Below are 13079 nucleotides of genomic sequence, written 5' to 3' on the forward strand. Positions count from 1 at the left end.
AAAAACTAGACGTGCGTGTCGAGTCTCGGTTGGACTTCGAGTGTTTAGTGGAAGTGGTGTGGGTAGCGCTAGTGTCGCCGGGTGTTTTCCCCATAGCTGCCCTGCCGGACACCCTTCTGAGGTCGGGGACTTGCGCTTGGCTGTCTTTCGACTGAAGGCGCCCTCCGCATCCATGGCCTCTCGTTGCCTGCCGTGGTGGGCCCAAGGTTTGATCGAATGGTCCTTTAGAGTTTTAGCCTTGAACCGGCTACACGCTCTGCAACTCGCCTCAGGGTGGTCCCTCGGTAAGCAGAGGTTACAGGTGGCGTGTGTCAACCCAAGGGTACTTGCGGTTGCACTTGGGCAAAATTGGAAAGGGGTACCCTCCATACGCACCCTGTGGCAGCGGGCTAGTGTGTAGGAATATATATATATATATATATATATATATATATATATATATATATATATACACACATACATACATACATACATACATACATACATATGTCAGTGAAGAGTGTGTACCACCCCCCACTCTCCATACTTTTACAGGGCAGAGGCCTTCCGAGGCCCGAGCCGAGGCCAGATCCGGCGTCGAGCTTCGGGATCCGATGAACTCGACGTGGATAATGAAGAAAATGGGAAATATACATTATTTATGCAAAATTATGGCTAAAGCCAGGGAACTCCGCAGGATGCTTCCGGCAAGTATGGCGGAAAAAGCGATCTGAGGGTCCTACACTCGTGAGGGATCATGGGTACAGTGGATGTCACACTAGGGATAGTATTACTGGCACGCCCTGTGTCGACGCCCATTTTCGAGATTCGAAAAACAAACTAATGCTCCGCAGCTTCCACTAGATGTCGGCCTATGCACAGCATGTGATCTAAGCAGATTCCACAAACCTCAGAAAAAGAAGTTACGCTTAAACAGTCCAAATAGTTTGAGTTCACCAGGAGTCAATTCAATGCAATAGGTTAGGCCAGAGTCAATGGAGACGTCTGTTCCTGGCAGTTCCTGCAGATCTCGCTGTTCCTGAGCCTCAGTCACGGGGACAAGAAGGAGGACGTCGGGGGACTCCTGCACTGCACCGCGACTGGTCGAAAAGCTGGAAATCTTCAATTCTGGTACCTGTAGTCAAGCATACAAACTGGTGTTCCTCTCCCTGGTTATTCGGTTTCCTGCAGCACTCTGAGGAAAATACAACCAGCTCTGAGAATGGTATCCAGGTGGCTTAGTGTCGAGTTGATTGGTCCCACCAACTCAAAAGGGAGAAGTCGTCCTTGCAGGGCTTCTCTGTTGAGATGAACTTGGCGATTCGGACCTGCAGCAGGGCTTCACCGGGCAAACCAATGGTCCAGGAGTAGCAGAAGCCATCCTCTTCAAGCTCGTCTTAGTTTCTTTTGTTCCAGTGGTCGACTCTGCCTTCCAAGCCAGAGGGTACTGAATGCAAATCTGCCTAACAGTGAGTCAGGGAAGTGTTCCAGTTTTCCCAAAAGGTTTAAATACCTTCCCTTGGTTAAAGTACTGTTTCCAAGAGCAGTGAAGTGAAATTGACTACTTACATTTGTAACTTTCTAGACCCACCACACATTATCTTACACTAGGGTGCTGGAGGGGGTACTTAGTATCCCCTTTGTATAGTTTATCGTGTAACATTTTTATGTTGCCCTTTCTACAATTAATGGCTGGAGGCAGTGGTTTACTTTTCAGTACCATTGAGTGTTTCTACCGCAGGTTACAGCTGCAGTAAAGCACCCATGGGTGCCCATTTTGTCAAAATGTCCTCAGTCTTCTTTTTTCACCATTTCCTGTTGGAAAAGTCCTTCTTGAGATTTATTCTGCCCGCCAAACCAGGTTTGGTCCCTTCTTTTGTTTGGTCTTTGGCGGGTTTCACTGTTGAAGCCCGCCTCTGGCTCCAGCGAGGGAGGTTCCCGAAACTCTCTGTACCTAGTCTCCTTGGTTACAGGAATGCACCCAAAGGTGATTGGATGTCTGGCTCTCCTTGGAGGACAGCCACCCTGCTGTGTGAATGACAGCTAGGCTGCAAATTAATGGGAGAAACCGGAGGTCTTTTGCTTGGAAGGCCGAGTCGACCTCTGGACGAAGGAATCCGAAGAAGAACCTGGAAGAGACGCTTGCTTCAACTCCTAGACTGTTGGATTGCCCAGTGAAGCCCTGCTGCAGTGCTGGAGCTCCGAATTCGCCTCGACTAGAGAAGACCTACGAAGGATGACTTCTCCCCATGGGTTGGTAGGACCAATAAACCCCAAAGTGAACTCTTCTGGACATCCTCTCGGAGCTGGCTGTACTTCCACTGCTGCAGGAACAGATTGCCAGGGAGAGGAACACCAGGATTGAGTGCATCATTTTTAAGTCGGACCGAAGCTCCAGGAAGATCCTCCAGACTCCTATGAAGCAGGACTGACCAAGCCCGAGCGACCTCAACAGAGTGCTGGCCCCCAGATGCGAGAAAGGTCCATAAGGTATCCGAGAACCGCGCTGGTGCTATTCGCGAGAAGCTGAAATCGTGAAGTGCTGCTGATCTGAAGTTTGCCCATTGCTGCAGCCGACCTTCAAACTGTAGTGCAGGAGTCCCCAGACGTCCTCCCTCTTGTCCCCACGACGGAGGCCCAGAAACAACAGGATCTGCAGTACTACAACTGGAACAGAAGCCAGCTGGAACCAATTTCTTCAGACCTAAGGTACCGTCAACTAAGGGGTACTTGCCTCTTGTCGTGTAGCCAGTTGAGACTTGTCTTGGTTGCTCTTGTGCAGAGTTGCCTGCAGCCTTGCCCCTCACAGGCCGCCCAGCTTGTTTCCCAACAGTGATTTCATTTTCTACAAAGACTTCTAAAACATTGTGCAAGACTTTTTACTTACCTGCAAGAGGTGCTTCAGCTCGCTCACGTAGACTTTTGCTCAATTAACATCGGCTGTCCTGGCTCCCTGAAAGACTCTTCTAACCTCTGACTTTGTGCTTTAACTATCCCTCATGAAAAGCCACACAGTCTATAACTTGTGCAGCTTGGAAAGGGTTCATTTACTTTGCATTGGGGGGGGGTTCAAAAGTACTTGCCTGCATAAGAATATTTGTTAACCATTGTTTTATTCCCTCATCTTTTCCTTTTGACACTAACCTCAGTATTGCTCTAAATGTGACGGTGATATGTCTACAGTGTTCTAGTTATTTAAGCCAACTCAGGGTGTAGGAAGTGTCTGTGTGCCATCCCAAATGGGTATCTACTGATTTAAAGAAACAGTGTGTTTTTTAAAGTATATTTTTGTTACACATTTGCTCCCTTCTAAAGAAGGCTTATTCAACTGACTGTTAAATTAATAAATAATTGTTTAATCAAGAAACTTGGAGTCTTGTTTATTTGAATACCAGTCACTGAATCTCTGTTATAACCCTACAGCTCACATTCACCCTTCTTGAGATAAGCCTGGCTGCTCAGTCGCTCTACCAACTTGTGTAGTACATGCTTATACCAAAGGTTGAGTTAACTATTGCCAAGAGGACAAGACTGGTGCCGTCTCCCACAGGCTACTACATACAATCTTGCCTAACACTGAAGAAAGTCCTTTGTCGAGCTCCAGGCTTGAGAGCTCCTGACTACAACCAATCCTTCATTGTACAAACAGCTGCTTCAAAAACAGGAATAGGTGCAGTCTTGAGCCAACTGGATGAGAAAAGCAGGGAATGCCCTATCTGCTTCATCAGTAGGAAACTGAAGGACTATGAGACAAGGTGGACAACTATAGAACGTGAATGTTATGCCTTGTGTGGTCTTGATATGGTTCTACTCATTATTCAGACAGACCACCAACCCTTGAGTGCCAAAGATCTGAAGTCTGCCCATTGCTGCCGCCGACCTTCTAATCGTAGTGTAGGAGTCCGTAGACGTCCTCCCTCTTGTCCCCACGACGGAGGCCCAGGAAAAACAGGATCTGCCATGCTACAGCAGGAACAGAAGCCAGAAGGAAACAATTTCTTCAGACGCAAGGTTCTGTGAACTAAGGAGTACTTACCACTTGTTGGGTAACTTGCTTGCTCTCAGTTGAGACTTGCAGTTGTGGCCTCCTGCAGAGTTGCTTGCAGCTTTGACCACCACAAGCCTCCCAGTTTGTGGCTCAACAGTGATTTATCTTTCTACAAAGACTTCTAAAACATTGTGCAAGACTTTTTACTTACCTTCAAGAAGTGCCTCAGCTCCCCCAGACTTTGCTCAATTGACATTGGCTGTCCTGACCCCCTGAAGACTCTTCTAACCTCTGTCTTTGGGTTTGATCTGGCCCTCCAAAAAGTGATACATTCTTTACTTGTATAGCTGGGAAAGGGTTAATCTACATTGCATTGGGGGGGTTCAAAAGTGCTTACCTGTTTGGGAAACTTGTTAACCATTGTTTCCCCTAACCTTCTCCTTTTGACACTAAACTCAGTATTGCTCTAAATGTACCAGTGATATATCAATGTCCACAGTGTCCTAGTTATTGAAGTCATCTCATGGTGTAGGAAGTGTCCGTGTGCCATCCCAAAAAGTTATCTACTGATTTATTGAAACTGAGAGTGGGTATTTTTAAAGAATATTTAAGTGTTAAATATTTGCTCCCTTCTAAATAAGGCTTATTCAACTGACTGTTAAATGAATAAATAATTATTTAATCAAGAAACCCTGAGTGGAAGTGTTATTTGGATACTTGTTATTGTGAATCTCTATGTTGCAACCCTACAGCTCACATTGACCCCTCTTGAGATACGCCTGGCTGCTCAGTCACTCTACCAACTTGTGCAGTACAGACTTATACCAACGGTTGGGTTGCTTTTGCCAAGACACCCATTATACCATTCAACACATGCCAAAGGGTGTGGGCTACATGTTTTTTAAGGGTCATAGAGGGAACTCCAAACACCCAATCCCCACCTAACTACAGAACTCCCTCTAGTCCAGTGTAATAATGCCATTTTCTACATTTGTACAGTACTCCTCCTTGGGCCGCACCATTTGCTTCCCTAAGTTAATGTTACCTTTGTAAGACACCAGTTATTTTTGGTAAATTGTTATTTTTACCTTGATCTTCTTGAAGTCGACAGGTTTCCGGATCAGCTCGTAGTACTCTGGCAGCTCCTTCCGGGAAGGCAGCTGGATGAAAACCTCACTGAGCTGTCGCCCGCTGCTACTGTGAAAGCAGAAGACATAATGCAAAGGATAAAAAAAACACTCTTGTTAGCCAGTGCGCATTGTTTTTAAAGATGTTCATACAGCATGATGTGATGTGCTATCTTAAGGCAACACCCGGGGGCTGGGATACACAGCAAACATTGGCAGACAGTGCAACGTTGTGAACCTTGTGGCTAAAATAACAGAACAAAAAGAGACAGGCAAGGGTGTTGGGTCGACGTCCTGTGGGTTGCCTTGGGTATGAGCACACTAAGCTTTCTGTTTATCCTGAATGCTTCACTGACCTTTATACTTAGCATTTTGTTAGTGAGATTTCTGCACAACCCTGGCGAGGGCTGCGTAAACATCTAACCTAATGGTAAAACAGTTTGTCACCCAAAAGAAAAGACCAGACTTTCCAATGGTAACTGCAGCAGAGCAGTCAGGCTTAATGCCAGGAGGGAGGAAGCCTGGCAAGGAGGGAGAATTAATCCCTATAGACACCACAAAAGAATACCCCACTCTGGTATCGATACACTTTATTCACAAGGTCTCAAAATATTTACGAAAGGAAAAATAAGGACTTGGTTTAAACATAGCAGAGCATTATGAAAAAACAACAAATGGACAGTTAAGGCCTAGCTCACTCATTCTCTTAAAATGCAGACCCATACATGGTGGTAGACACTATACATATAGGTTTCCAGAGATATATTAAGAAAAGACAGACAATATTAGACAGTAATAATTACCACGATCAAAAGTACTAGACAGAAGTGAACATTCTACATTCTAAATTTAGTATTGTTAAGATGGATTTCTAGAATCTGGCATAGTAGACGGATTTTAGGAGGCCATCATAGTTATATTAAACAGGGCAAATCTGACGTTAGACGGACCCAATCAAGGTCACCGTGTAGAGGAGTTAGGGCTTGGTCTCAGGAGAGTGAGGTCAGGGGCCCACAATGAGTCCACAGAGTAAAGCACACAATAATTCAATTTAGACAGGTATTTACAACAATGCAATATTTATTACAGGCCCAAAAACACACACTAGGAAGTGAAGTAAGCGGACAGTAATATCACACACTCAATTATCAAACATATATAAAGTCAACTTCAGGTTCCTATAAATGCAAGAATAACTTAGATAACAAAAAGAAGGTAAGTAAAGATGCAGTAGAACAAAATAAATTCACAAGAATTATACCCCAACTTTTTAAGTCCTATCCCTAGGATGTATTATGGGGGTGGGGGGGAAGTGTGCCCAAAAGTCTTCTTAGGAAAAGGGATTGATGCAGGTATAGTTCTTGTGGTGGTGCAAATGTTCCAGAAGATATTCAACAAAGCTACAGGTAGATACAATTATATTTCTATCTTTTACATACAAGATTTTAGATCAGACGATCAAAGAGCAAAGGAACGGAACAAACAACCAAGGTTTATTCCAAGGAGAACAGGGGGAGGTGAATGCGTTGCAATTACTTACCCTCATGACTCGGATTTTCCCAGATGACATCATGGGTCGACTGGGGGGTTTGCTGGAGGTAGGTTTTCCCACCGTTGGTTCCAGTTAGAGATGGCCAGGAGCTGCAGGTGCAAGGATTCCTTCAGTCAGTTCCAGGAGAAGAGTGCAACCCCCCCAAAGAAGAAATGCATAAGGCACCGATGCAGATCTCCTCAGGTAACTTCACGGGACTGGGGAAGGAGAGTCCCAGTGATGGCTACCGCACAAAGGCGACAACAGGCGTCTTTCCAATCACGGTTGAAGTACTCCAGAGCAGGATCCCTTCATGTTGGGATCCTAAAATTTGGCGGGATGGCGACTTATCCCATAAGCTGGCAACCGCTGATGCTCTGGTGACTAATGCGGAAATGCAACGATTCTACTGAGGTAGCCCACTGGGGAGCAGGTTAGTCCACCGAGTGGTCCAGGGACACTTCTGACGACTGGCTCCTCGGTTATGAGTCGAGAATGTTTGGCCACACCAGTCCAAGGCTTGAGGCACTGCAGATGGCCTATGCAGATAAGGTAGTCCAGCAGGGCTTCCCCGGGCAAAATGCAGAAGGATGCTGGACCTCTTCGGAAGTCATCCAGAGATCTTCAGTCGGCTGCTCTTCTACACAGTATACTTGGCTCTGGTAGAGTGTCTGCTTTCCTCCATATATCTTAAAGGCATCTGTGTTGCACATTTGCAGCACACAGAACCCTATGTGCAGTGTTGCTGGGAAAGCTTTGGGTTCGCCTTTGATATTCTTTAACTATCCTTAAATTCTACTATTCTGAACGATAGGTGGATACTGAGTATCCTTCCTAAAACTAACTTATGATAGATGAACACACACCACCTTATGTGGAGTGCTAAGGGGAATACAGGGGGGTTGGGGAGGAGTGCTAAGGGGAATACAGGGGGGTTGGGGAGGAGTGCTAAGTGGAATACAGGGGGGTTGGGGAGGAGTGCTAAGGGGAATACAGGGGGGTTGGGGAGGAGTGCTAAGGGGAATACAGGGGGGTTGGGGAGGAGTGCTAAGGGGAATACAGGGGGGTTGGGGAGGAGTGCTAAGTGGAATACAGGGGGGTTGGGGAGGAGTGCTAAGGGGAATACAGGGGGGTTGGGGAGGAGTGCTAAGGGGAATACAGGGGGGTTGGGGAGGAGTGCTAAGGGGAATACAGGGGGGTTGGGGAGGAGTGCTAAGGGGAATACAGGGGGGTTGGGGAGGAGTGCTAAGGGGAATACAGGGGGGTTGGGGAGGAGTGCTAAGGGGAATACAGGGGGGTTGGGGAGGAGTGCTAAGGGGAATACAGGGGGGTTGGGGAGGAGTGCTAAGGGGAATACAGGGGGGTTGGGGAGGAGTGCTAAGGGGAATACAGGGGGGTTGGGGAGGAGTGCTAAGGGGAATACAGGGGGGTTGGGTGTATGTATAGTGCTAAGGGGAATCCGGGGGGGAGGGTGTGTGTGTGTGTGTGTGTGTGTGTAGTGCTAAGGGGAATCCGGGGGGGGAGGGTGTGTGTGTGTGTGGAGTGCTAAGGGGAATCCAGGGGGGAGGGTGTGTGTGTGTGGAGTGCTAAGGGGAATCCGGGGAGGGGGAGGGGGTGTGTGTGTGGAGTGCGTGTGTAGAGTGCTAAGGGGAATCCGGGGGTGGTGTGTGTGTGTGTGTGTGTGTGTGTGTGTGTGTGTGTGTGTGTGTGTGTGTGTGTGTGTGTGTGTGTGTGTGTGTGTGTGTGCGTGCGTGCGTGCGTGTGTAGAGTGCTAAGGGGAAACCGGGGAGGGGGAGGGGGTGTGTGTGTGTGTGCGTGCGTGCGTGTGTAGAGTGCTAAGGGGAATCCGGGGAGGGGGAGGGGGTGTGTGCGTGCGTGCGTGTGTAGAGTGCTAAGGGGAATCCGGGGAGGGAGAGGGGGGGTGTGTGTGTGGAGTGCGTGTGGAGTGCTAATGGGAATCCGGGGAGGGGGAGGGTGTGTGTGTGTGTGTGTGTGTGTGTGTGGAGTGCTAAGGGTAATCCGGGTGGGTGGTGTGTGTGTGCGTGCGTGCGTGTGTAGAGTGCTAAGGGGAATCCGGGGGGGGGTGCGTTTGTGTGTAGAGTGCTAAGGGGAATCCGGGGGGGGGGGGGGGGCAGTGTGTAGTGCTAAGGGTAACCCGGGGGGATGGGGGGGGTTGGGTGCAGGTGTGTGTGTGTGGAGTGCTAAGGGGAATCCGGGGGGGGGGGGGGGGGGGTGGAGTGCTAAGGGGAATCCGGGGGGGGGGGGGGTGGTGGGAGGGGGAGGCTTGTGTGCGGAGTGCTAAGGGGAATCCGGGGTGGGGGGGGGTGGGGGCGGTGGTTGTAGTGTGTGTGCGTGCGTGCGTGTGTAGAGTGCTAAGGGGAATCCGGGGAGGAGGAGGGGGTGTGTGTGTGTGCGTGTGTAGAGTGCTAAGGGGAATCCGGGGGGGGGGGGGGGGTGTTGTGTGTGTGCGTTTGTGTGTAGAGTGCTAAGGGGAATCCGGGGGGGGGGGGGGGGCAGTGTGTAGTGCTAAGGGGAATTCTGGGTGGGGGGGGGTTGGTTGGGGGTGGGTGTGTGTGGAGTGCTAAGGGGAATCCGGGGGGGGGGGGGGTGGAGTGCTAAGGGGAATCCGGGGGGGGGGGGGAGGCTTGTGTGTGGAGTGCTAAGGGGAATCCGGGGGGGATGTGTGTGGAGTGCTAAGGGGAATCCGGGGGGGGGATTGTGGAGTGCTAAGGGGAATTCGGGGGTGTGTGTGTGTGTGTGTGTGTGTGTGTGTGGGTGTGTGTGGGTGTGTGGAGTGCTAATGGGAATCCAGGGGGGGGCGGGGGGTGTGTGTGTGGATTGCTAAGGGGACTCCGGGGGGGGAGGGGCTGTGTGTGTGGAGTGCTAAGGGGTATACTGGGGGAGGGGAAGCGTGTGTGGAGTTCTACGGGGGGAGGGGGAGTGTGTGTGTGTATGGAGTGCTAAGGGGAATACGGGGGGGAGTGTGTGTGTGTGGAGTGCTAAGGAGTATACGGGGGAGGGGGAGTGTGTGTGTGTGGAGTGCTAAGGGGAGTGTGAGTGCGGAGTGCTAAGGGGAATACGGGGAGGGGGGAGTGTGTGTGTGTGGAGGGCATGTGTGTGGAGTGCGTGTGTGTGGAGTGCGCGTGTGTTCTTTTTGCCAGGAACCCTTAGGTTTCCCCACCTAGCAGTGTGTGTCTGGGAAGGCAAGAAGCGGGGGAGGAGTTTCACACCCGCCTCCCCCTTTCTTTGTCTGCAAGAGCCTGAATGTAAGCAGTTCCCACTGGGGGGCTGGATGTCCCAATTGGACAGCCACCTGCTCCCTTCTGTAAAGTGCTGGGAGAGTTTGCAGGGGAGTGAGTGGGAAATGCAAATTGAAGATTAGGTTCCTGTGGTAGAAGGCAAGTTGACCACTAGAAGAGAACATCTGAAGCTGAAGATGAGAGATGCCTGCAGACCCTTCCAGTAACCGTAAAGCGTCCACTGCTGTCCTAACAGTTCTCTCATCGACAGAGGAGCTCCAAATTGGACAAGTCCTTCCTTTTTGCTGGTGGAAACAACCAGCCCCAACACAAACTAGAACTCAAGCTATCTCCCGAGGTGCTGTGACCTTCCAGGGCTGCAAACCACGAATACCAGGAGATGTCGGACCCCTTTGCAGTACAACGTCTTGGCATGGACGAATTTGCCCAGAACTTTGGTGCGCTGCAGTTGGACCTCCAGAGGCACAATACCACTCATCCAAGTCCCCTCACCAGAGTGCAGCACTGAATAAGATCGACCGGGTAACAATCATCCTTTGTTCGAGCTGATAAAAAGGTGCCAAAACCGCAGACCGACAGAGACAAAATACATCCGTGCGGAGGGTAATCTCGCAACTGCTCCTATGACATCCCATTCAGAGGCCTTTGTTTCGTCACCAGACCAAAGAAAAAGGACACTGGGTCCGTTTCTCCTGCACAGGAGAGAATCCAGCTAAGAGTGTTTCTTCTAACGTAAGGTACTGAGGGGCTGACGGTAGAATTTACCTTAAGTCGAAGAGTTGCTCCAGTGTGACTGGAGTGCGTTACAAGGTGTTTGGGTGTCCACATATACCTCTGGCCCAGGTTCAATAGCTTATGTTCTATTAGGACATCCTTCGCAGGGTCTCTATAACTTGTGTTATCTTGCCAGGCATGTTTATTCTAGTAACTAAAGTGAGGCACTTTGTCTTTCCAGCTGCTACATTAAGACTGTTTGTTCCACCTCTCCTCTGATGTGATGCGATAGGTTATTTATAACGCGCTTAATACCCAGAGGTTTCTAAGCGCAAACCCGGGGATCGAACTTGTGTTACTGCGTGATACATTGCTTCCAAGGCGATCACGTGGACACTGAGCTATCCTCCCGAGACTTTTGGATATAATAACTATGACTTTTGGATAGTTAGGGAATGGAGTTACAAAGCATTAGGAGCTTTGGAAAGTGTTGCTGGAATGCCTAATATTGTCCAAGTGTGAATAACACCCCTTTTCTTCCTACAGACTTTATCTGGTGTGACTTTACTACATGAATGTAATTGCATACTACACCAGCAAGGTCTTACTCACCTAGAATAACTGTTATCCTAAAAGTAGTTAAAGGTATATACTGTTCCTTGAATCTGTGTTCCACTATTTAGAAAAGTACCCTGGTAATGGAGTTGGTTGATTATGGGATTTATTTGCAGAGTGTCGCTGCGTAACTGACAGGTCCCTTGTATTACTGAAAGTAATTTATTTTTCTTAATGTGAATAGTTTGAATTCAAATGTTACACAATCAAAATGCCATATAAACATAAATACATCTTCAACAATCCTCAATACATTTCATGCTGATAACCCTCGACTTTGACAATATCATACATAAATGGTGAAAAACCGTCCCTAAAAAGACTAACTTTAAAACAAACAGTAGCTTACCATGCAACTTAAAATTCCACACAGTATCCAGCTATACATTCCATGTACATAGACTAACTTCTGACTCGTCAATACTGCCCTAAAAATAGAGATTTTTACGTATATCCAGATACGATAAAGTGCAATGTGCGCAGCTACTGAGTTCGTATTTAGGCAGTAGTTCGGAGCCGTGCACCAAATTTCCCAAAGTTACCACATACAGGGAGCCCAATATCTGCCATTCAGTGAACATGTATTTCACAGTCTCTTTCGTGTCCGGCAACTTGACACTCTACAAAACCTTGATTAACTGGGCAAGTTCCCTCAAGCCCCATGTGCAGCTGGCAAAGGCAGTTGGTTTGTGCGCATTAAAAGCCGCTGCCTATGCACTGCTGGGTCCGGGCACAATAGGATGTATGGCAGAGGTTTCCTATAAACCTGTACAACAGTGGCCACGGGAGCATAACTATGTAGTTTGACCAAATGATCGTAATTACATACCCAGTCCCATCTATCGAGTCTTCTCGCAAATATTTCACCACATCAAAGCCCTTTCCCCGATCAAAGTCTGGACACCACTTGAGGATCTCAAATAATTCATTATTCAATTGCATGAATGGTGCTCTCTTCACAGGCAATTGATTTCTATAAGAAGACCCCATCAGTGCTAACAAAGGACATTGCAGCGCCAGGCCAGCCCTTTATAAAGAGTTCACCTTGCCTCTTCAGGACCATGGCTTTTAATGAAACAAGCCCTAATTCGAGTCACAGAAAATCCATGGGAGTGAACTGGGGGGGGGCGGGTGGGGAGGGCGGGTCCTTAAATGCTTCGCCAAAGATTCTATTAAGCCAATTTAAATCCCTGCGTGCCATAAAGAATCGCAGGGCAAAACCATTATTTATATAACACAAGGATTCCTCCCAATGGGTACCCTGCGTGTTGTCCCCTGAATTTACGTACCAATAACGTTATCTGCCTACCTTTCCTGGTCTTAGATTCCCTTATGATCTCATATTGCAAATGATTTGTTATGTCCAGCCCTAGATAATTATAGGAGTCCATGTATTCAGTCTCTCCGTTATGTTGTCAAGACTGGTTTATTAACTTTTTATGAGGAGACCAGCATGACCTTCGTCTTTCATCTTTCCCAGTTTAACGGATAATTCGATTGCCTCCGCATACCTTCCCAATTCCTTCAGCTGCTCCTTCATACCAGAAAAAGTCTGATCAAAGATGACCAGGTTGTCTGCATACAGCATCGCGTTGACGGGATTGGACCCTATTTTTAGAGGGAATTTAGTTTCAAGTGCCAGCTGCTCGATTAAGTCTGGTATATACAGGTTAAACAGCAGGGGAGCAACTATACACCCCTGCCGGATGCCTTTGCTTATGTCCACATGGTCAGATAGCATCTCATTTGTACCCAATCGTATGCTTACAGTGGATTGGGAATCTAGAGCTATCAAAATATGGAGCAGCCAATAGGGGAACCCCATCTTCCTCAGCTTGTCCCATGTTGGGCAAGGTTATTGTATG

At 48.2% G+C, this 13079-nt stretch overlaps 1 protein-coding gene across 4 annotated transcripts in view; it reads right to left on the reverse strand.

The window, feature by feature from the left end:
• SMARCA4 (SWI/SNF related BAF chromatin remodeling complex subunit ATPase 4) overlaps positions 1-13079 on the reverse strand; it is a 648210-nt gene that overhangs the window by 125445 nt on the left and 509686 nt on the right. For all 4 annotated transcript variants that reach the window (XM_069604251.1, XM_069604249.1, XM_069604250.1 and 1 more), the window contains one exon: positions 5056-5164. In XM_069604251.1, the coding sequence (XP_069460352.1) occupies positions 5056-5164 (109 nt within the window). The remainder of the gene's footprint in view (positions 1-5055; positions 5165-13079) is intronic.

The sequence above is a fragment of the Ambystoma mexicanum genome, chromosome 3q (assembly GCF_040938575.1).
Source record: "Ambystoma mexicanum isolate Mex_15411 chromosome 3q, UKY_AmexF1_1, whole genome shotgun sequence".
NCBI classification, from domain to species: Eukaryota; Metazoa; Chordata; class Amphibia; order Caudata; family Ambystomatidae; genus Ambystoma; species Ambystoma mexicanum.